Source organism: Filicampus tigris, chromosome 9, assembly GCF_054856515.1.
Source record: "Filicampus tigris isolate MCC_2025a chromosome 9, RoL_Ftig_1.0, whole genome shotgun sequence".
NCBI lineage: Eukaryota > Metazoa > Chordata > Actinopteri > Syngnathiformes > Syngnathidae > Filicampus > Filicampus tigris.
In genome coordinates this window covers 22,022,844-22,043,850 of record NC_141225.1, presented here as the reverse complement: position 1 = coordinate 22,043,850, position 21,007 = coordinate 22,022,844, and the positions used below count along the sequence as shown (strand labels likewise).

Genomic DNA, 21,007 nt, shown 5'->3' with positions numbered 1-21,007 from the left:
TTTTTGAACTCATATGTACAAAAAATAACTGTCCTCACATGTATCAAACAGTATGATTTGGTTTCTCTAAAAGTTACATTTTACTATTGTATCAAATACTTATTTTCTGCAGTGAAATGCAAATTACACAAAACCCACTCAATGTGATTTTTCTGGAATTTTTTTTTTTTTTTTTTTTTTTTTTTTTTTTTTTTTTTTTTTTTAGAACATCCCCCACAGGTGAATAACATAAAAAAATTCTCCATTCTTTGTAAGTGGAAAATCAGCAATATCTCAAATGCTTCTTCCTCCCACTGGGTGTGCGATAATTCTCGGTCCTGATGAAGACTGTTCTATAGTTTCTTCATGTAATAATGGATCCCTAAGTTGTCATTATGTTGAATATTTGCGTTGAACATGTTCAGAATTGTGTTAAAATAAATATTTCAGTTGACTATCTGTTTAATGGGTCCCAGGCGCCTGAGTATGTGGTCTCTTGTAACCTAAAAGTGCCATTTTATTGCTGCAGTTACTGTAAATCATGACTGATGAAAAGGGACTGCAGCACCTTGAAACTGACGATATTACAGGGCCGCATGATTCGAACATTTATTGGGGTTTATTTCAGGTGTGTGATCTTAACATGTTTTCTTTGTTATCTTCCCCTCAATGTAGAACAACCACTTTTCAAAATCCAGCTAATGTCAGGTAGGATCAACAGTTGCTGAACTGTATTGTAGTTGTCTACGGCCTTGCGTTTTTTCCAGTTCTGTTACTGAGATGCATTGCAGTTGTCTAATGGAAATCAAATATACGGGGTGTATGGTGATTAAGTGGTATCACAGTTTGAATGTAAGGGGGTTGTTCATTCCCAAAGTCTGCTGGGATAGGCTAGATAGACCAATAAACATATTGTAAAATGAATATCACTGAGAGTGTCAGTCAAAACTGAAGTTTTTTTTTTCTCTTTCTAAAGGCAATGTTACGAAAGCACTACTGTTGAGGGATGTCATTACATTGGACAGGTGTACCTAATGTTGTGGCCCTTGAGTAGATATACAGTATTGTACAAATATCTGGCAGATTATTCCTTCAGTTAATCCTTTTGATCCGTGATCCAAAATCCAGAATGGCAAAAATCCTACGACTAAATTGGAATAAAAACTGAGCTCCATATTTTTCCTCCTGCAAGCCCAAGGGCCAATATCATTCCTGGTGATTTTTTTTTCAGGTCACGCCACACACGTGTTGCTAGGCAGGTTTTAAGGGGCTGCCAACTGCCCAATTGTTTAAAGTGTTATTTGCCATTTCTAGCCACATAACGAGAACAAGATGGATAGAAAACGGATGGCTGGATGGGTGGCCGTCAGCAGGCAGCATAAGAACACACCTTGTGGTTTGTAATTTCTCCATTATAATGTACTGCTTAGTTAGATGGAAGTTAAATGTTTTTAAATGTGTTTTTTTTTTATGTCTACAGTATTAGGAACGTTACTACAACCAACAGTATTTTAAGGTCTTTGTACATTTGTCAACGTCTATTTCGCTATTGCAGGATTATCATATTTTTGGGGTAAAATTACGACAGTGATTCCTAACCAGTTTGCGGGTGAGAGTTCAGCATGGCGATCCAATTTCACTTAACCCCATGTGCTCTGGTGCTTCACAAGGGATTTGTATTTCCTGGTGTTGTAATTTCAAACTTAATCTCTTTAAAAATGGCAAAAGCCTACAGATCTTGTTCACGTCAAATTGTACCCTTTAGCTCTATTGTGGCCACTTTTGGCACATTGTAACACATTTTTAAAGCAACAATCTCAAAATAAGTTACATTCTATACCCTTGGAAGTCTTGTCATATACCAGATTCCATCATGTATCAATATCAATTTTGGAACAAGGAAAACACCAGCAGCGAAATGTTCTTCCGCTAGATGGCAGAAGGTACATAATTACATAATTAATCTGAATTCCAATTTTGTTTTTTTGGTGGAGGGGGATTTCTTTTTACTTGAATAAATTGTGCCTTGGCTCAGTAACGGTTGGGAAACACTGGACTGTAAAGATAAAGGAAAAACAGCGCCATCTATTCGACACGCTAGAATAAGTCGCCACTCGCTGCCCCTAATTTTGTTGTGACTGGTGAGTGTATCGCGACATGCAGTACAACTAACTACTCGCAGCGGCGTGGATTTCCCCCACATTTTACATGTATGTATATTTTTTGACTTTAGGAGAAAGAAGCAGCCAGGAGTCCGCGTTTGGATTCCATCGGTGGCGTCCTGCGCGTGGGCGGGATTTAGCGCTCTTGCTTCCGGAGGTTGCTCCAGTCAGACTCAGCTGGGATGCGAATCGCTCAGTGTTGGCGTTCAGGTCCGAGAGGTGTCCTACATCGGCGGTGAGGCTGCTCGCGGGAATCACAATTTGGACGCCGAGCTACCACGAACGAGGCTCGGACGCAATGTACTTTCCCTTAAAGGTTCTTCGCTTCGTGGAAGAAAATCTGTCGTGTGAGCCAGCAATGATTCTCGTTCCCGGCGTGAGGACCATGGAGATCTCCCAAGGCATCGGTCATGCTCTCCGGTAAGAGGTGCTTCTTCTTCTTCAAAGTGTTACACTCATTTAATTTGCACGTTTGAGTTTAAGATCAATAAATGCAAAAAATATACTGTGTAAAGATAGTCTCCATCTTCGAGAGGCGAACTATAGGAAGGTGTTTTTTTGTAATCGTGTCTGTGATACTGTCGTCTGCGGCTATGCAGATGCACGTCCGTGGATGCAGCCTCACTCGTTTGAGAAAACACTTTAAATGCGATATATGTACACCATAACAGAATGAACCGAAACGTTATCATGCCTGGTAACACATGGACACTGCGAATGTTTGTATGAGTGAGTGAGTCATTTTCGGCAACACATGTCGTGGATTGCAAGCACATTTAAATGAATTAAAGCGTGCAGGCTCACAGGAGAAATGCGTGTCATGCTTCCCCCTGTTGCTGAATTGTTATGGAGCGAAATACAGACGTAAAGGCATGTTTCTGCGTTTTTATGGATGCTACTGCTGCTTTTTCCCATGCAACAGTGTGAAGGCCTATCATTAACAGATTCCCCAACAAGGATGTCTGTCAGTTTAAAAAAAAAAAAAAAAAAGGACTGTGAGGGTCAGTCACTGCCTGCAGGGGGATTCTCTGGTAGTGTCCCTTTTGCAGTGTTTGCAAAACACCCCTCTCGAAAGTAATGACTGTTGTGCAATGTGCGGGCTGTTGTTGTATTTAACTAATTGGACGTTACACCTTTCCCAAAGAGACTCGGTTTATTTAATTTATTGCAGCCTTTCATCCTGATGATCTCTTTAACACATGCTGCTGTGTTTGTTTTCCCTCTCTGGTCTCATGTCCACCCATCTGCTTCGCAATGAGCCACTCCCTCTTACACCACTTTGTATGTTGCTATCAAACATCATGGGGAGTGGATGTTGACCCAGATCACTGTACGTTTTGCCGTTAAGTTCAGTCAGGGTGACATTACTCTTTATTTTGCCCATAAAATACTGACTGAAAATATTCCAGAATCTAGTTTGGATGTACTCAGCCTTTTCGGCCACGTTTTTTTCTTGTAAGATTGGATTTAAAAAGAAGATACGCCTGGTGAGTTCTGGGAATCAAGCGTCAGAGAACGCAGCTACAATTGTGAAGTCACCCACATTTCTTCCTAAATCAGATCAAAACATTGCTAATGCGATTAGTGCAAGCATATGGACAAAATTGTGTAGTTCTTAACCCTTACACCAACAAAGTAGATTACAGACACGGGAGAACATCAAAATCTGGACTACACACAGGTTTGCAGCGAGGTGTTACAGAGCAAAGGGAAAATGTATCGGAATAATCCCCCCCGACGTTTGAGCCACATTCCTTTCTTTATTACTCCCCTCACCTTGGCTTAGCAGAATCCAGGTGGATAGTGATCTCGATCTGTTTCACCCGTAGCAATTGTGTCAAACGTGCAAAGGTGAGTGTCAAGGCCAGAGAAGAGAAATAACCCGTGTCGGAATTGGTCAGTCGAAGCTAAGCTGCCCTGCTTTGTGCTGATAAATATGTTATGAATCAGTATTTCAAGAGGCTGGCATGGCTCAAGTGGCAGCCTGGTCGGCTCACAAGCCGAAGGTTGTGGGTTGGATCCTGAGCGCTTGTGATCGGGTCAAAGTGCCCTTGAGCAACATACACCCAGTTGCTCCCGGTGCTGTGTCATCAGTCATGGTTTGAGGCGAAGGTAAGCGCCACACAAGTGAATGCCCATTTACCAAGCCCATTTTGACATCATGCAAGTGGTTTACTCAGCTGACTTGTGTGCAGGCAGTGTGAGTTCAATTCTCACTCACTGATGGTGTGAACCTGAGTGTGAATAGTTGTCTGCGTGTGATTGACTGGTATCCCAGTCCAGGGTGTGTGTTCTGCCTTTTACCTCATGTCAGATGGGATTAGGCTACAACTCCCTGAAACCCTAGACAGGATAAGTAGTACAGAAAATAGATGGATGGATAACGTTCATATGGTGTCCAACCTTTGAACTTTGACATAGAGTGGAACACCATTTGCGCTCCAATTTGTTCAGATTTGAAAAACATTCTCTCCATAGGTGATACTGTGGTGCCTTGAGATATGAGTGACCCAATGTCGTTTTTTTTATTATTATTATTTTTTGACACGATTTAAGCCGCCATTCAGCTCCTTTTATTTTTCTTCACTTGCGAGCAAAAATTTGACAAGCGAGTGCTCTATAGTGGCAGTGAACGCAACTTGCCTTACTTCACAACAAGCTGCAGTTTGGCAAATAGTGAACAGTTCACCAAAAAAGAGGCGTTAAGATGTTTATTGCCATGACCGATTTGAAGTTTACTCTCAAATTAGACGTAAAATCAAGAGAATTACATGTTGTACTTTATATTTAAAACCTCGTAGTTTTGGTAACTCTATTTAGCTTAACGTGGAAATCAACACAAACATATTTTTTTCAAGAATATGTTCCCAGCCGGCCCACTAGTTGAAACGTTGCATTCTGATTAATATTGCATTTGTGCAATATGAGTTAAGCAGCAAAATCCACAGGTTTTTAGCCATCTCAGGTGGCGGCCATTTTGTCATTTCTGTTAACTGAAAATGACATCACAACTACCTAGGGCTCAGGGAACGAACAATCACAGCTCGCCTGTTTTCTAAAGCTGAGCCGTGATTGGTCGTTACCTGGGTAGTTGTGATGTCATTTTCAGTCGCCAGAAGTGACAAAATGGCCGCCCCCAGGGGTGGCTAAAAACGAGTGGATTAACTCTTATTCCACAAAGACGATATTTATCAGAATGCCTTGTTTCAACTAGTGGGCTTGCATAGAATATATTCTTGAAAAAAATATGTTTGGGTTGATTTAATTTTTAAAGACACAATGCAAAAGGCCACAACCAAAAATACTGGTGTTGCGATGCTCTGTTTAAGCAATGGACATTTGAACACGAACAAATAGAGCAGGGGAAAGGTCTGTTTTTGGGGTGGATGAAGATCCTCCTGGGTTTTGATCCGTAGATGCCCTGAAAATTGTGTCGGGTATTTCCGCTCAGCCCACGTTCCCGATCCAGGTGATGACGCTCCCACTCAGGGTGCTCTCAACGGTATGGGTGCAGACGTTTCCGAGCACCCCGAGGAGGCCGTCTGGGATGGCAAGATGGCTGGTTGGCGTGTTGACGTGGTGTGACTTTGGGAGATGTTGAACGTGGGCTACGTGAATATTTTCCACCTTCTCCACCTGGGCTTCATTTATGCTGAGTAGAAGAAAGCTCCTCTGCAGCTTCTCGGTGAAATCCACTTTGAGCTCCTTTGACTGAATGCTTTGATGCTGTCTGAAAAGAGGCACGCTGATGTGGTCACATATGATTTTGTTTAGCTTTCCAGGTGTTTTATGTGACTTCAAAGCATAGCGTTCCTGAAAAGTGTAAATTCTAAATCGTACCGTGGGGCTACCATCGCATGCTCTTACTATTCCTTACAGCACAGTAGCGAGTGTGTGGTACTGTTGGGTTGTTGAGTAGCATGCGTGTGCAGAAAGAAGTCACGTTTTCTGCTTAGCAAAATAAACGTGGCCCGTTGGGGAGGATGTGGGGCCACGGTTGGGACACGCTATCATGATGTGTCACATCTGCTGCCTGAAACAGTCGGACAAGAAGAAGAAGAAGAAGACATTCCCTCTCGTCTTAGCGGGAACGTATCGTTGTAACCTTGTCTGGTTGCCGTGTCTATGTTCACAACAGCAGCAGCTGTGTCAACACCAGCAGTCAACATGAGGGCTGGCTGGTCTCACCTGTGGACAGCGAGTGTGAGATGATGTCTCAGCTGCTCTTTTACACGTCAGCTGCTCTAACGGCGCTTAGTTGACAGGACTAACAATCAACTAACAAGCATGCTGTGCGCCCCTTTCCAGTTACATTGGGGAGCAGTGTTGCAGTAGCGTATAGGATGCTCTGATAACGTACACTATTTTGACAAAAACAGAAGTGTGTTTGTGTTTGTCTGTTGGGTTTTGTCCATCCATCCAGAAAAACAGTGAAGAGGTCAGAGGTCACTGATGTTGAACAAAAGCACCTAACTCAAGAGTCTGTTTGGTAGTTTGATGGGGTTGAGGTCAAGGCCACATCAAGCTCATTCAAACGTGCAATTATGAAAATAAATGAAATGAAATTTAGGAATCATAAATAAGTCTTATAACGCCCCCAAATCTTCAGTCCAAGAATATGTTCTATGCAGTCCCACTAGTCTAAACACAGCATTCTTAATAATATTGCGTTTGTGGAATATGGCTTAAGCTGTAAAATCCACACATTTTTGTCCATATTTGGGGGCGGCCATTTTGCCACTTCTTTTGGCTGAAAATGACATCACAACTACTTAGGTGCTCAGGTAACGACCAATCATGACTCAGCTTCAGAAAACAGGTGATTGATTGTTACCTGAGCCCTCAGCAACAGTGATGTCATTTTCAGTCAACAAAAGTGGCAAAATGGTCGCCCCTTGAGATGGCTAAAAATGAGTGAATACAAAATATGTTGTTTGTAGGAAAAAAACAACCCCCTCTCCCAACAAAAAAATGTCCAGGCTAAAATAAGCTTTTGCTTCTGCCTGTGCCATTTATTTCACCATTCATGATATGACTGTTGATTGGTGTGGTATGTGTATTGTGGAATATATTACTGTGTTAACTGAATAAAACAAATACACTACTATTGTGAACCTTATGTTTGGTTCTGGGGCACAGTTAACAACATCCGTTCAAAATGTCTTGATTACTGTAATTGAGTCATCCTCTCCAACCCCTGATTTGTTTTACATAATAGATATATTATTATAAGCAGCACCCCCAGTTGTTTTAATAACATGTCTGTGATATGCTTTTGTCAAAATATGCAAAGGATTAACAATTATGGCACTTTTTACACACCCCATTTTTGGTCATGCTGAAATTAGTCAGTTTTTAGGGCTCTTGCGAATGAACAACTGTAGTACCCCCCAAACCCCTCCCCCTTATGTACTGCTGGGCCAATGGCAAATCGGCGGTCAATGGTGCCCAGAGTGCGGGCTGAAAAGTGTGAGTGCCCGTAATGACAATCAAATGTTTTTTACACGTGTAAGCAGCATTTCAATCACTACACTGTGTTTATGCGGCGCATGGACATAGCATCGCATCGACAACTTCTCTGTGCAATGAAGTATGTGCGGCTTATCAGAAGCTAACACTGTCTGCTAACGCTAATTGATGCATCTAGCAAAACTCAGTAAGGCTCTGCTTCCCTTTTAGCCGGAGGCTGTGTGTGTTTTTGCAGGATTGATGGTGTTTCACTCTGGACGTCGCTTGAAAAGCTGCTCCGTCTCTTGTCCGGGTGGCATATCGTATGCTAACGCTTGTTCTTAGACCCCTGGCCTTCATCAAATATGACAGAAAAAAAAAAATCTTTCAAAGGCACTGTGATCATGGCAAGGGAGGAATATTTATTCTCCCCAGTTGTAACCCTGCCACCCACTGAATGTTGCCGTCTCAAATGTGAGCAGCCGAGAATAGAGGAGAGCATCTTGCCTTGTGGACGTCGGAGGATTTGATACCACGTTGCAGGTCTCCGCGTTTGGTCCGGCGGACTTGAATGTTAAACTCCTTGTTGATTTGCATTCGTGTGATGCGAGCTGCACAGAGGAAGCTCACTGGCGTCGCCCAGCTCATGTTTTAACCAACGTAGCCCCCACGCAGCCCTCCATGCCACCTCCAATCGCTCAGCCCAGTCCATGCAAAACAAAACACGTGTTCCGTAATCGCCCTGCATTCATATCTGCAGTCTTCATATTGCTCTCTTATCCTCCCTTTGATGCAGCTCCCAGTTTATCTGATCCCTCCTGCCGGCACTCCCGCAGGCAGCCCCTTGGAATGTGATGTAGTCCCATCTTTTTATATATGTATCTCTGCATGCATCTGCACACCACACGTTCTAACATTTTTGTGCTGTTCATCCTCAGGTGTGTTTGTCGGAACGGTATTTTTTTTATTTTTTCTTTTCTTTTGTGGGACGGCAGAAGTTTTCCGCAGTTTGCGGTGCACATTTGGCACCACCTAACTGAAACTCAACACGTTTGTGTATAATGTCATGGATTTTAATGGCGCTCTTCTTTGCCTTTCCTCCCTTCTACCTTTTGGTGACCGAGTGGGATTTGAAAGATTCACGAAACGAAGGTGTGAAACGGTCGTTACAATGCATTTGGTGTTTTACAACCATTTGTCCTTCAAGAACAAGTAGTGTTTCCATGTGTAATGCTACTGAGCTGTATTTGGAGTGTTTCTCTAAATAGGCTACTATCGTGTTTGGGGTTTGATGAAATCTGGAGAAATGAACAACAAACTATGATGGGTTTCAAAGAAGTGAACGTTGTGATGTGTTTTTCTCTTGAAATGTAAAAAAACAAAAAAAAAACAAAGTTACACAGTAATTCTCAAGATTTTTAATATGCTGATAAGAAGCAAACCTAATAGGAGGGGGACTGGATAATGAAGTGTTGTGACTAGCTTTTCCTTCTGTAGCGGCTAGACTGCTGTGGAATCTCCCCGCTCAGCGTAAGCATAATTACTAAGCGGGGGAAAAGAAACAAGGTTTATGATAGTTTGGGATTTTTCATTATAGTTAGTTTTTGTTTGGTTTTGTTGTCCTGCACACAGTCAGTCATCTTCAATTTTCCAGGCAAATGTTTTGGTTTCCAGACTAAGGAGTTGTTTCAAGTCACGTGCACACCATTTGGCAACCATCCAGAAGACTCTCTTTACCAAATGGCTAATTCTATCTCTCCAGGGAGTTTAGTGCTTAGCTGTGAATCTCGCTGGGCGCACACGCGACCAAGTTTTGTGCTCTCACACATGGCATTGTGTCAGAATAAATCATATGTGTTCACTGATCTGATTCTGTGTAATAGAATCCGCGTGATCTTTTGTCTGTGCAGTGGTTGTGACTCTGCCATTTGTTAGTGTAACAGGTAACTTGTCTGTAAATAAGAGGTCAAGTATGCTGTTGGTGTTCACGTGTACAAGACAAAAGCACACAACAGTTACTAGCTCAGGTCCAGGACAGGAGCCGGTGCAAACTCAAAAGTATTTCAACTATGTGTGCACACAAAGCGCACTTCAATCACTGTGGTTTGAAACAGGAAAACAGAAAACAACATCTTCTTGTTCTACCCAAAAAGCTGGTCAAGCTTGCAGACGGATGACAAACACTTCTCCTTAAAAGATAGAATGCTGGCAGAAGCAACCTTAAAGGCAGGTTGATTTTTGATTAAAGAAGAAGTCAACCCAAACATATTTTTGTAAGAATATGTTCTATGCGGGCCTACTAGTTGAAACAGCATTCTGATGAATATTGTGTTTGTGGAATATGAGTTAAGCAACAAAATGCACCCGTTTTTAGCCATCTCTGGGGGCGTCCATTTTGTCAGGTCCGTCGACCGAGAATGACATCACAGTTGCTCTGGGCTCAGGTAACGACCAATCACGACTCACCTGTTTTCTGAAGCTGAGCTATGATTGGTTGTTGTCTGAGCCCTGAGGGTCTGTGATGTCATTGTCAGTTGACAGAAGTAACAAAATGGCCGCCCCCGGAGATGGCTAAAAAGGGGCGGATTTGGCTGCTTAACACATATTTCATATTAATCATATTGCCTTGTTTCAACTAATGGTCCTTAATAGAACATATTCTTGAAAAAAATATGCTTGGGTTAACTTCCGCTTTAAGCTCTCAACGATTATCATCCAGATTGGCGGACTGAAGAAAAAAAAAGTCATGTAATGATTTAGCTGAATGGTAGCAGGTAAAAGCAGGATGCTTGTTTCTGGTCGTAATTTGTGAGCATTGTTGAGTGAGAGGATTTTTGGCCGAAAAAGCGCTGAGACTATTTTTGGATGTCATGTCTTTGCGCCTTTGATGGTAATGAACCTCTGCTATGTAAAGAAATGTGAACATCAGAAAGCAATCAGTTTGTGTCTTGTCAAGCATGAACAAAAAGTGAATTCAGTTGAGTGGATTTTCCTTGGGAAATGAAACCGCGTGCACTATACCCCATCTAAAGCGAGCTGTGCGTAAACGTAACGTCCGGGTATTTGTTTACCTCTAATGGCAGCGTCGACCCTTCTCGCTGAACACTTCTTGCATTTTCTATTTTTGCACATCACACGCAGCAGGATTTGTCTGAATACATTTTTAATATGACTTCTCTCATTTCACCTCCTCTTTGCAAATTAATAGGTTGTTAATTAATTCACCGAGGTAATTTTAGACTCCTACTTTCACACTTTTTTGCTCGAGGCACAAGAAGTTTGCAAACTCCTTTTTCGAATTGTTTCTCAAGCATAAAAAAGAGGCTCATGATTCCGTTTTATTCTTACATGGGCACATTTAGGTTCGATTGGGTTTGAATCTGCAACATCTTTTGCGTGAAGTTTGCATGTTCTCCTCTGACATTCATCCCCCAAACACGCTTCTTTAAAACAGGGGCCACCAGTACGGTGCCCGCAGTTCAGCAGTGATGGGCCATTGTGATTTCCAAGGAAAGGTTGTAATAGCGATCATTTGAAAATGTCAACACTTGCAGAGATTTATAGAACGTGATATTTTTTTCTCTTTCCGAACTTGCTGACAATGATTTCACGTTCTTCATTCTTCACATGGGTCAATGACAATAATTATTAATAACTATAAATAATGACATACTATTAAGGTATGGTGGGTAATTTGAGCAAATGTGTTCTTTCGGGAGTGTCGCCCTTTGCATTCATCATTATCCAAGAAAGAGCCTTGAGTTTCAAGATTGGTGACCCCCATGAGGACAAGCGCTGTAGAAAATAAATGGATCGATGGTCTGTCGGATAGACCTTGTATCAATGGCTTGTAATAGTTAGTCAATGCTTAAAGTTTCATGGATTTAAAAAAAAAAAAATGTATCCTAACTTTGAGAACTTTGAAAGAGACTCTCTTCAGTATCAGTACTATTACTACAAGACGAATCATATTGTTTCATTATTTTTAGTCAGTCAAAATTGAGCATTACATTTGTAAAGTTTTGTTCATGTCACTTTTGCACTCTAATCTCAACTGAATAGCGCAGATGTTCCTATTGAAGTGTCAACTGAGTGTTATTTGCTGTAACTTATTTCGGTTACTGTTTGTTTATTTAAGTCGGTCAATTATTGCAGTCACATTAGCTTGATTTCAAAAACATTGAACACTATTTCCTTAGCCTTCTGAAATAACATTTTTTTTTTTTTTTTTGTCCTTTGAAGGATTCTGTTGTAATCTCCGAAGCAGAATTGTTGTCTCCCGATGCTACGTCTGAACGAGGGGACACGCAAAGTCATCCCCCGCTGACCACTGACTCGACACCTCGGGACAGCACATGGCTGACGCAACGAGGTCAGTGGGCAATACGGTGTCCTTACATCTGGGCTGCAGCTGCATCTTGAATTCCAACCCAATTTTCTGTTCCTTAGCTGAGAGTGTGGCTGGGAGCGTAAATTGTCAAGACCCCACAATTAAATCACATGGAGGTCAAAGGCCACCTGATTACATCCATGGGTTTGGTGGGCGCTCCGGGTGAGTAACGACTAGCAAGGAGTCGCGCAGACTCCGCTGTAAATGCGCACACCTTCATGTCTAGGCAAGCCTGCAATGGCCTGGAGGAATTTCCATCGCGTGTTTTTTCTCACAGTCCAACCGAGTGAAAACAAAAGTGTTTGTCTCAGTGGGACGACCAACTGGAACAACATTTGCATGTGTGAAGGCCTTTTACTCACATACGGACACTACAGCTGTCAGATAATCTTATCGGAAACACTCTTCACACTTTGCGTGTGTGTGTGTGTGTGTGACTGTGAGCAGACACCACCAATACGCGCTCGTCGTGAAAGTGCAAATCAACAACCCACCCTGACACAATGCCTCGCTTTTATTGTTAGAGAAGAAATCACAGTGCATACTCGCGATTGTGACTTGCTCAAGCTTTTGCTCGCGTGTAAATGTGTCGTGTAGATGTTCAAGTGTGCCACGACGGCAAGCTGCAGGCTGAGCGGGTTGCGGCTCTGCAAGAGAGGAAGCAGGCCCTGGAGGCTCTGCTGAACACTCGCGTGGAGGAGCTCAAACTCGTTTGTTTTCAGGAAGCGGTAAGTACGGCCTCCAAGTCCAGCTTTGAACGACACACTACACGACAACTACGACAACAATGGTATTTAAAGCGGAAGTCAACCCAAACATGTTTTTTTTTTTTTCAAGAATATATTCTCAGCAGGCCCACTAGTTGAAACACGTCATTCTGATTAATTTTGCGTTTGTGGAATATAAGTTAAGCAGCAAAATGCACTCGTTTTTAGCCATCTCTGGGGGCGGCCATTTTGTCTTCTGTCGACTGAAAATGACATCGCAACTGCTCACAACGACCAATCACGGCTGAACTGTTTTCTGAATCTGAGATATGTTTCAACTAGTGGGCTTGCATAGAACATATTCTTGAAAAGAAAAAAAAAAATTGCGTTGACTTCTCTCTTTAATGAGAAGTATTATACGCTGTTGTTCGTAAAATTACAATCATTTAGTTTTCAGAAACAATGCTCTCGGTAATCAATTTTGACCGGAAATGAATTCACGTGTAAAATTTTTGCCGCGTTAAAAGATAAGACGGATTTAATTCCAACTTTATGAACAACAGTGTATAATTGTATCAGCGTAATACCACACAAAAATGGGGATTTGAAAAAAAAAAAAAAAAACATTCTGGAATATTGCCTGCACCTTTTGATCTTTCCTCACTGGCAAATTGCGTCGTGGGTCAGTGAAAATTTACAAAATTTACACCAGAGGGAAGATTTTCCAAAACCAAACAATGTTGAAAACGTATCAATACAATTTATATTTGCTGTCTTTGTTGCCAGTGTTAATATTAAGTCAGAGTCCCTCCACCTTAACACATCATAGTTAAATGTGAGAACAAACGGAGAATGGAGTTAGTTTCCATTTAACCAGAAAACAACTTTAGTTGTCACTTCTCCATGATATCGTTCTTGCATATTTTTTATTTTTTTTTAAACTATCTTTTTGTCTTGTGTATGGAATTATATCTGAAACATTCAAACAACAACAAAAATAAATCTGAATTTGTATTCCCCAGTTCTGAAATTATCATTTGTATTATGAATAGAACAGTGTCCTTCATAGTTCCTTCAAGTCATTCTCTTCCCAAGATCTTTATTTCTTCAGTGTATTCTCTCTGTTTTTGTGCATATGCAGACTGCTGCGCCATCACATTGAAAGCACCTGTGCACTGAGATTTTTGTCCTTCGAATTATAAAATGGGGATATCCTATTCCATCGATACCTGCCTCCACATAATAATGCCACAGCTGTCTCAGCTGTTCATTCACAGCTATTGAACACATCCGTGCGTTTTTAGTGGCTCACCCTTTGCGAACACACTCTATTTTTAGTTCCTTTCTCTTTGCCAACATCGATAATTAGAAGTTGAAGTCTGCACTGCTCTCCGTTACCGTCGCAGGTGTAATTGATGGCAAACACATCCGTTCTGCCATATCTGCCCAGAGCAGTGATGCATTTAAAGGATCCTTTTATGGCAACTTAAAGTAATCTCTTAAGTGGTGTCCTAAAATCTTTGGACCTTGTAGGCCAGTAAGAGGGATTTCAGCTAATTGATTTCCTCTGCAGGAGCTGACTGGGAAGTTGCCACAAGCGTTCCCCCTGGAGACGGGGGAGAAACCCCCAACAGTGCAGCGCAGAGCTGGCGCGCCTCCCAACTGCAGGACAGAAGTAAGTCCGCACCTTCAATATCAATTGTGTGCGTAGCAGCGTTGCCATTTGCACTGTAGCCGCAACGCCTGTGACTGTGCCCGGCTGCAGGATGAAGCGGCCCAAAGAAGGCAGATGAAAGCGGTCTTTACCGGCGCCCTGTACAGACACGCAGAGTCGGACAGAAACATCCCAAATAGCAAGAGGACAGTTCACCGGGGCTGTCACACAGGTAACGCACACCGGAGGTGCTTGAAAATGAAATACAATAAATCCGAAATTTGTGCAGTTTAATTTCAACTCCAGTTGAGGGGATGTTTTTTTTTAAAACGCGCAATTTGTCTTCCAGAGGATGGTGTCATGTCAGAGAGTACAAGCTCCATGTCCGATTCAACATCGCATGACAATGGTATGTTCTCATTTTCGACACACAGTGAATTTAGAAAAGTATAATTGAAAAATAACAAGAGGATGTACGCAGGTTTGAATTCGAGTGTGTATCACCTTTTCACTTGTTTCTTTGTATTTTCTCTGCCAAGAGTCCTCTCCCAGTGTGGCTGCCGATCAGCGCTCGCTGTCCCAGCCTCGGCTAACTGTAGGCAGCCCTGACCACAGGATCAGCAGGAAACTCTCTCCTGTAGAGATTTACTACGAAATGAGGACACGGCGAAATTCTGTCACAAGCTCTGTCAGGTACCTTTGCAAACTGTAGCGACAATACATTCTGGCTTGTTTACATTTCGTCTGTTCTTCACAATAGATCTCCTCATTTTGATTTTTACCTTTCGTAGTCCAACTCACTCTTTACCAAGAAGTGCATCTAATGTTGAAGGCAGAAGTGTTCCAGCTACACCACTTTTGGCCCGAACTGCACCAATCAGTGTTCATGTCAGGTATTTTTTATTTTTTTCATCCAGGTTCATTTAAGTGCGGATTTCAGCCGCCAGCGGGAGTTAAAACCCTCTTTAGTCTTTTAGGAAGGCTGCGGCCAAGTGCTTACAATTGTAACGATGGGGGTCACATTTAGAACTCATATTCGCGTGTAAATGTCAATGTAGAAATGTAAATGAAATAGGCTTAGTTGAAAGGTTCCCTCCTGACAGTAACTCCTATTAAATGCATAAATACAATGACTTTCTTTTCACATATTCAGAGCCCCAAGTACTAAGTGGTTCAGAGGCCCTCTTGGGATTAGTGCATTCAATTTCAGTTCTCTGGTGAATGGGACAACAACATGCCCGAAACCCTTTTTTTTTTCTTTTCTGTATGCAAATCCTGGTGAACATCCAGTAAATATTTTTGAGGGGGTCCTGAACATTAGGGATGGACCGACTATCGGCCGGGTTGATTATCGGCACCGATGTTTGCCTTTTTGACGAGTATCGGCATCTGCTTTTTTTAATACCTAGCCTAACCTTGCTAGCCGGTAATAAATCAATTTAAAACTGTGGAAATCAAAACAAAGGTATGTGAAAGTTTAATATTTCTGTCATTTTGACATTTTGAAAATTTCATTTACTATAGAAAACTACATGGAGCTATTGTTTAAGTTTTCCTTCATCCTTTTTAAAGACATGCTGACAATCCTGGGTGCTCCCTGAACTTTTTGTTAGAATATCACAACAGAGATGTATACTGTCAAAAATTTCTTGAAATAATGATTTTTGAAAAAATCACCATTTGGCAAACCTGAAACAATGTTCTATAAACATGCTTAAAGACGCTACAACAAAGTTAACACTAACTTTTTCTTTAGATTTTGATGCCAATATTTTCCTTTTCACTGAAAATGAATATTGGCTCAAATATCGGTATCGGCCCTGAAAAAAGCATATCGGTCTATCTCTACAGAACGTGATGTTCTTGCACTAATTTAGATGTCTCAAGGCTCATACTCATGAAGAATTTCCCCACATGAGCCCTAATCTGAATTTAGTTAAATGGTCAATGCTAAATTGGGAAGCTTATTTGACTGCATCTTCTAATGTGGGCAGCGCATGGCGTCAAAAGTTTGATGAGCATTTGCTCTCCAAAAAGCGGGTGCAAGGGCCTGCTCATTGCAGCTTTAATTCCACCTTGCCCCCCCTCCCTCCCATCTCTGCCTCATTATTTCAGGTCTGATGTGTCAGGGAGCAACGGGTTGAAGCAGTGGTCTGGCAGTCTGGACGTGCCCTATATGATCCCACTCGCCCAGGAGGGCTCCTCCTCGGACCGTAGAAGCGGCCTTTACAACTCCAGAGCAAGACGCAGTAACAGCTCAGAGGCACTGCTGGATCGGTCCAGCCTTCCGGATGATCCGGCGCCCAGAAATGGCATGCACCCGAAAGGCGGACCCTACAAGAGCTCGGAAACACTGACGGATGGGAAACTACGGCACATCCCCCTGAGCAGCCCTGAGAAACATGTCGAGGGATCTGGGGAACAGGCGAAAATGCGCCTGTCCGTGGGCGGCAGAGGGGCCGGGGTGGGCTACAATGAGCTGTTGATGGACTACATCTGGGGGAAGCAGCAAAGGATGCAAGTGCAGCAAAACCTCTTCCAGTCCACAGGCAGGATCTGGCAGGACTTACCCTCTGACTGCCCCTCTAGCGGAGGGGTCGCTCCCCACGCTAACGGTTTCTCCCATTCCCAGGTGCATCTCCCGAGCGCCGCACCTCCTTACAGCCCCATGGTTGGCCGAGGCTCCCAAGCTGACACGCGCAGGGTCAAGGTCACCAGAACCAAATCTTGTGGACCCTTTATCCCTTTGCAGCAACACGGCCAGGACGCCATCCTGCTGTCAGCGTACGAGTCACCCCTCCCGGCCTCCGGTACCACCACATCCTCCATTCCCAACCTGCTCCCCTACCAGACCGAACTCTCCGGCCATGCTTTCAGCCGAAGACCCCCGCAGTTCTCCCTTCCGACGCCGGAGGACTCAACACGAAGTCTCCACAAAGCCCTGGCTCTGGAGGGACTAAGAGACTGGTACCTTCGTAACGCCCTTGGATATCCTCCTAAGAGCCACGAAGCAGGGATTTCACGTCTGTCGCACCCCCACCCTCTGGCACTCCAGGCCCAGTCTGTTCAAGGTGAAGCAGCCAACCTCCACAGGCCTCAAATGCCTCAGTCAGCCAGCTTCCATGGGCACCCGCTGCATGGCAGGTCAGTATTGCTGTCTTTGCACTATGAGGCTGCGTCTGTCTCAAATGGTGCTTTCATTCCTCTCTCATGGTCGAAAATAAATTCATCCGCAGTCATGGGGACGGGCCCTGCTGAAAATAGCGTGCAAGTTAGCCATAAGAAGGCCGAAAAGCACTACTTTCCAGCATGCCACAGGATGGTGACAAGGCAATACTTTTATTTTAGACAGGGCTATGGCCTGAACACAAAAACAGCAAATAATCTCTCATCCCACAATGCACTGCACCAAATGTAAACAACCAAGGATAGAAAACATTGTGAGTAAACGCTGAATCGGAATTTTTCTACATTTTGCTGGTTCGTCATTCATCATCCGTCAGCGGCCAGGGTACCCGTCCGTCATTCGTCAGTCCGTCATTTTTTTTATGACGAACTCAATTGTAATAGTCAGTTAAGTCAGTCTGTCACAAGTCCGTTGGTCCGACTGTCGTTCCCCTAAAAAAACGTCAGAAAAAACGGGCGTCCGCCAGTGACGGACGGATGGACTACCGTTGACGGACGGACTGACGGCAAATGTGCAATCAGTTCCTCATTCAAGTTTTTTTCAGCCATTCTGTCACAAATAAGACTAGCGAATGCGGATTTTGGATGTATATCCAACCTGTTCATCCTGCACTCTTATTTTGTCCTTTTCATCAAAGTGAGATGTGAATTCATTTCGACGTATCGTTGACTGGTAAATGAAAATGTTATCACTGCTCTTCGCTATAAATCAATCACCTGCCAATATGGCTACTATCCTAATAGCATGGCAGCGTGAACAAATGCACATGGGGATTAGTCACGTGACATCCAAAAAAACAATAGGGGAGTATTTTTCAGTGAATAACAGAGGATAGTGATTGTGTTTAGTGAATCACAAAGAGCGCAATGGATTGATCAATAATATTATTTGGTGAATTTTCCCTCCTGCGCTGCCTCGTGTTCCATTATTATTCACCGCCGACATGCTTTCACAAAATATATATAAACCAAAAATCTGTTTTCCCAACAGGTCGATGGAGCTGTCCCTCTATCAGGAGACTCCTCACCCCCAGACTCAAGAAGGGGCTCCGAAGGAACCCAACGCAGACCCGGGCACCCTTGTGTGAATTAGAGCAACACACGCACCCGCGTACACACACCAACACACACTCTAAACGCAAAATACCAAGCATTGACTCCAAGTACGGACCACTTGATACAATGTGACTTCAACAGGGAAACAAAACATGGCAACCTCAGCAGAAAAACGACTGTAACAAATGACAGTGTGTACAGTAGCTGTACAGTGTGAAAAGACTTGTCATTGTCAAGTCCCACGTCTCTGAACCCAGTGCTCCCGAAGGAGGTGAGCACTTAGTTAAAAATGGAAGTCATCCCCAAACATATATTTTTTTCAAGAATATGTTCTATGCGAGCCCACTAGTTGAAACGAGGCATTCCTATAAATGTTGCGTTTGTGGAATAAGATTGAATCCCCCCATATTTACCCATCTCTGGGGCGGCCATTTTGTCATTTCTGTCTGAAAATGACATCACAACTGCGCAGGGCTCAGGTAACGACCAATCACGGCTGACCTGTTTTCCGAGGCTGAGCCGTGATTGGTCGTTACCTGAGCCCTGAGCAGCTGTGATGCCATTTTCAGCCGACAGGAGTGACAAAATGGCTGCCCCCAGGCTGCCTGGGAACATATTCTTGAAAAAAATATGTTTGGGTTGATATCCCCATATTCTCAAGCTGTACTACTTAATAGTACCTCCATAATCCTTCACAATATCCTCACTAATAACACAGAGAAGTCTCCCAAGATATACTTTTTTACAAGTTTTAACCACTATTTTGTATCTTCTGAGATATAAAACAAGTTATATTGAAGAGATAATATATTGCTCATTAACCGTGTGTGTTATACAAGCATTATCACATGCAAGTGGACGTGTGTTTGTGGACTATCAAAGAAAAAGAAAAAAGACCTCAATCTTCATCTGTAATTAATATTACAGCCATTCCTATTTGTCAATGTTGATACAAGAAATGGGCCGTGAACTGAGGTTGACCGGAGTAGCAGATGGGAGTGCCTCAATTTTTTTAACAGAGCAACACCGAACATTGGTTAGATGACTTTAAAGTGCTTTCTAATGATCCGTACTGCTTGTATTAAGCCTCTATGAATTTAATCGAATCAAGTAAAGCGGTTCACGATGTCACTAAAATTTGGGTAATTTGGAACGATGTCATAGTTTCTTGATTCCTTTCGAAGCTGGCTCATAAATCTGTCTTTGTTTTTCCCAGGTTGATGGGGTGCTTTGTTTTTGAACAAATGTGAGGGCTGTTGTGAGATCTACTGTACTGCAGTAACACGTGTACTGCACGAGAATGAATTGTGTTCTTGAGTCTAAAGGAGATGTGGCTGTCATTCAGAGCACTTTATGAACATCTTAAGCCTTAAATTCCCTTTGATTTGTCACCAGGAGAGATGACAGGCTGTAGTGCTGACAGTTATCATCAGCCTCTTTGAGTCTGTAAATAGTGTGGACTGTGTTGATGAGTTTCATGATGATGTTTAATTCCCTTACTAATGGTCAAATGATTTTTTTTTTTTAACTAACCACATGTTACAAGGCCCGCTTCCACCTGAAATTAGATTTTCTATTAACAAAAAAAAATGAGGCTGCTGTTCTTCTGAATGACTGAGTGAGCAGGTCTCACGCCAGAAATTGTTTGAGAGTTCATCTCTGCTGATTTGTATATGCAATGATTTGAGCATTTCAACTCGTGATATTTTACATCACCTCTTGGTGTCATTTTGGGGGGGAAAATACAGTTTGTATTCCATTATATATATTTCTTAGTTGGTACGAAAGTCTTCTGAACATTCTGCAACATAAACCTCAGAAAATGTGAGTATCGGATGAAATTGTAATTGATTTGACAATTAACAAAACTTAAGAATATTCTTGGGCGTATTTACTTAATTGCCATGAACGTATGATCTTTGGACTGAATGTATATATTTTTTGTTTGATACTGTATGTTGATAATATTTCCTACTCTGGTAAACACTGTAGCACCCTGTGGATTTAATGTTCTAATGTACACAGCTATACAGTTTTCTGAAAAGACCAAATGTCTGTGCACTGGGAGTTGAAATGTATTTTTCTTAGGGTTGAGAAGAAATGCTACGACTTTAGCTCTGAAACAAAATTTACCTAAGTATATTCATAAACTTGAAGACTTTGTAGCAATCTACTGTAGCTTGTTCTCATCAGTCAGTGTGGGAATTAATTAATTAGTGTGGGAATTAATGTTTTAGAACCATTTTATTCTGCAGTGTGACTTGCTAATATTTGAGTCTCTCTCTCTCACTCTTTTTTTTTTTTAAATACGTATTTAAGTACCACTGTTCCGTCTCTCTTTATTAGCAGGTCTATGAAATCAGGCTCAATAGGCCTCTTCCCTATACTGTATGTACCTGTATGTATGAAATTGTGCATTCATTCT

The 21,007-nt window shown here is 42.4% G+C and overlaps 1 protein-coding gene across 1 annotated transcript; it reads left to right on the top strand.

Annotated features, from left to right (window-relative positions):
* The first annotated feature begins 1,904 nt into the window (after positions 1-1,904).
* Positions 1,905-19,050, top strand: ccdc120b (coiled-coil domain containing 120b). Its single transcript, XM_086041885.1, has 12 exons — positions 1,905-2,120; positions 2,213-2,561; positions 11,832-11,961; positions 12,039-12,141; positions 12,577-12,707; positions 14,260-14,361; positions 14,452-14,572; positions 14,690-14,749; positions 14,880-15,033; positions 15,132-15,233; positions 16,456-17,484; positions 18,518-19,050. The coding sequence occupies exons 4-12, from the start codon at positions 12,090-12,092 to the stop codon at positions 18,612-18,614; spliced, it is 1,848 nt and encodes a 615-aa protein (XP_085898011.1). The 5' UTR covers positions 1,905-2,120; positions 2,213-2,561; positions 11,832-11,961; positions 12,039-12,089; the 3' UTR covers positions 18,615-19,050.
* Positions 19,051-21,007: the final 1,957 nt, after the last annotated feature.

Excerpts from the sequence above, each read along its gene's own strand:
- ccdc120b (XM_086041885.1), top strand. The coding sequence starts at position 12,090 with ATGGAGGTCAAAGGCCACCTGATTACATCCATGGGTTTGGTGGGCGCT. Across the intron at positions 12,708-14,259 it reads TCGTTTGTTTTCAGGAAGCG|GAGCTGACTGGGAAGTTGCC; the intron begins GTAAGTACGGCC and ends TTTCCTCTGCAG. Across the intron at positions 15,234-16,455 it reads CCAATCAGTGTTCATGTCAG|GTCTGATGTGTCAGGGAGCA; the intron begins GTATTTTTTATT and ends TCATTATTTCAG.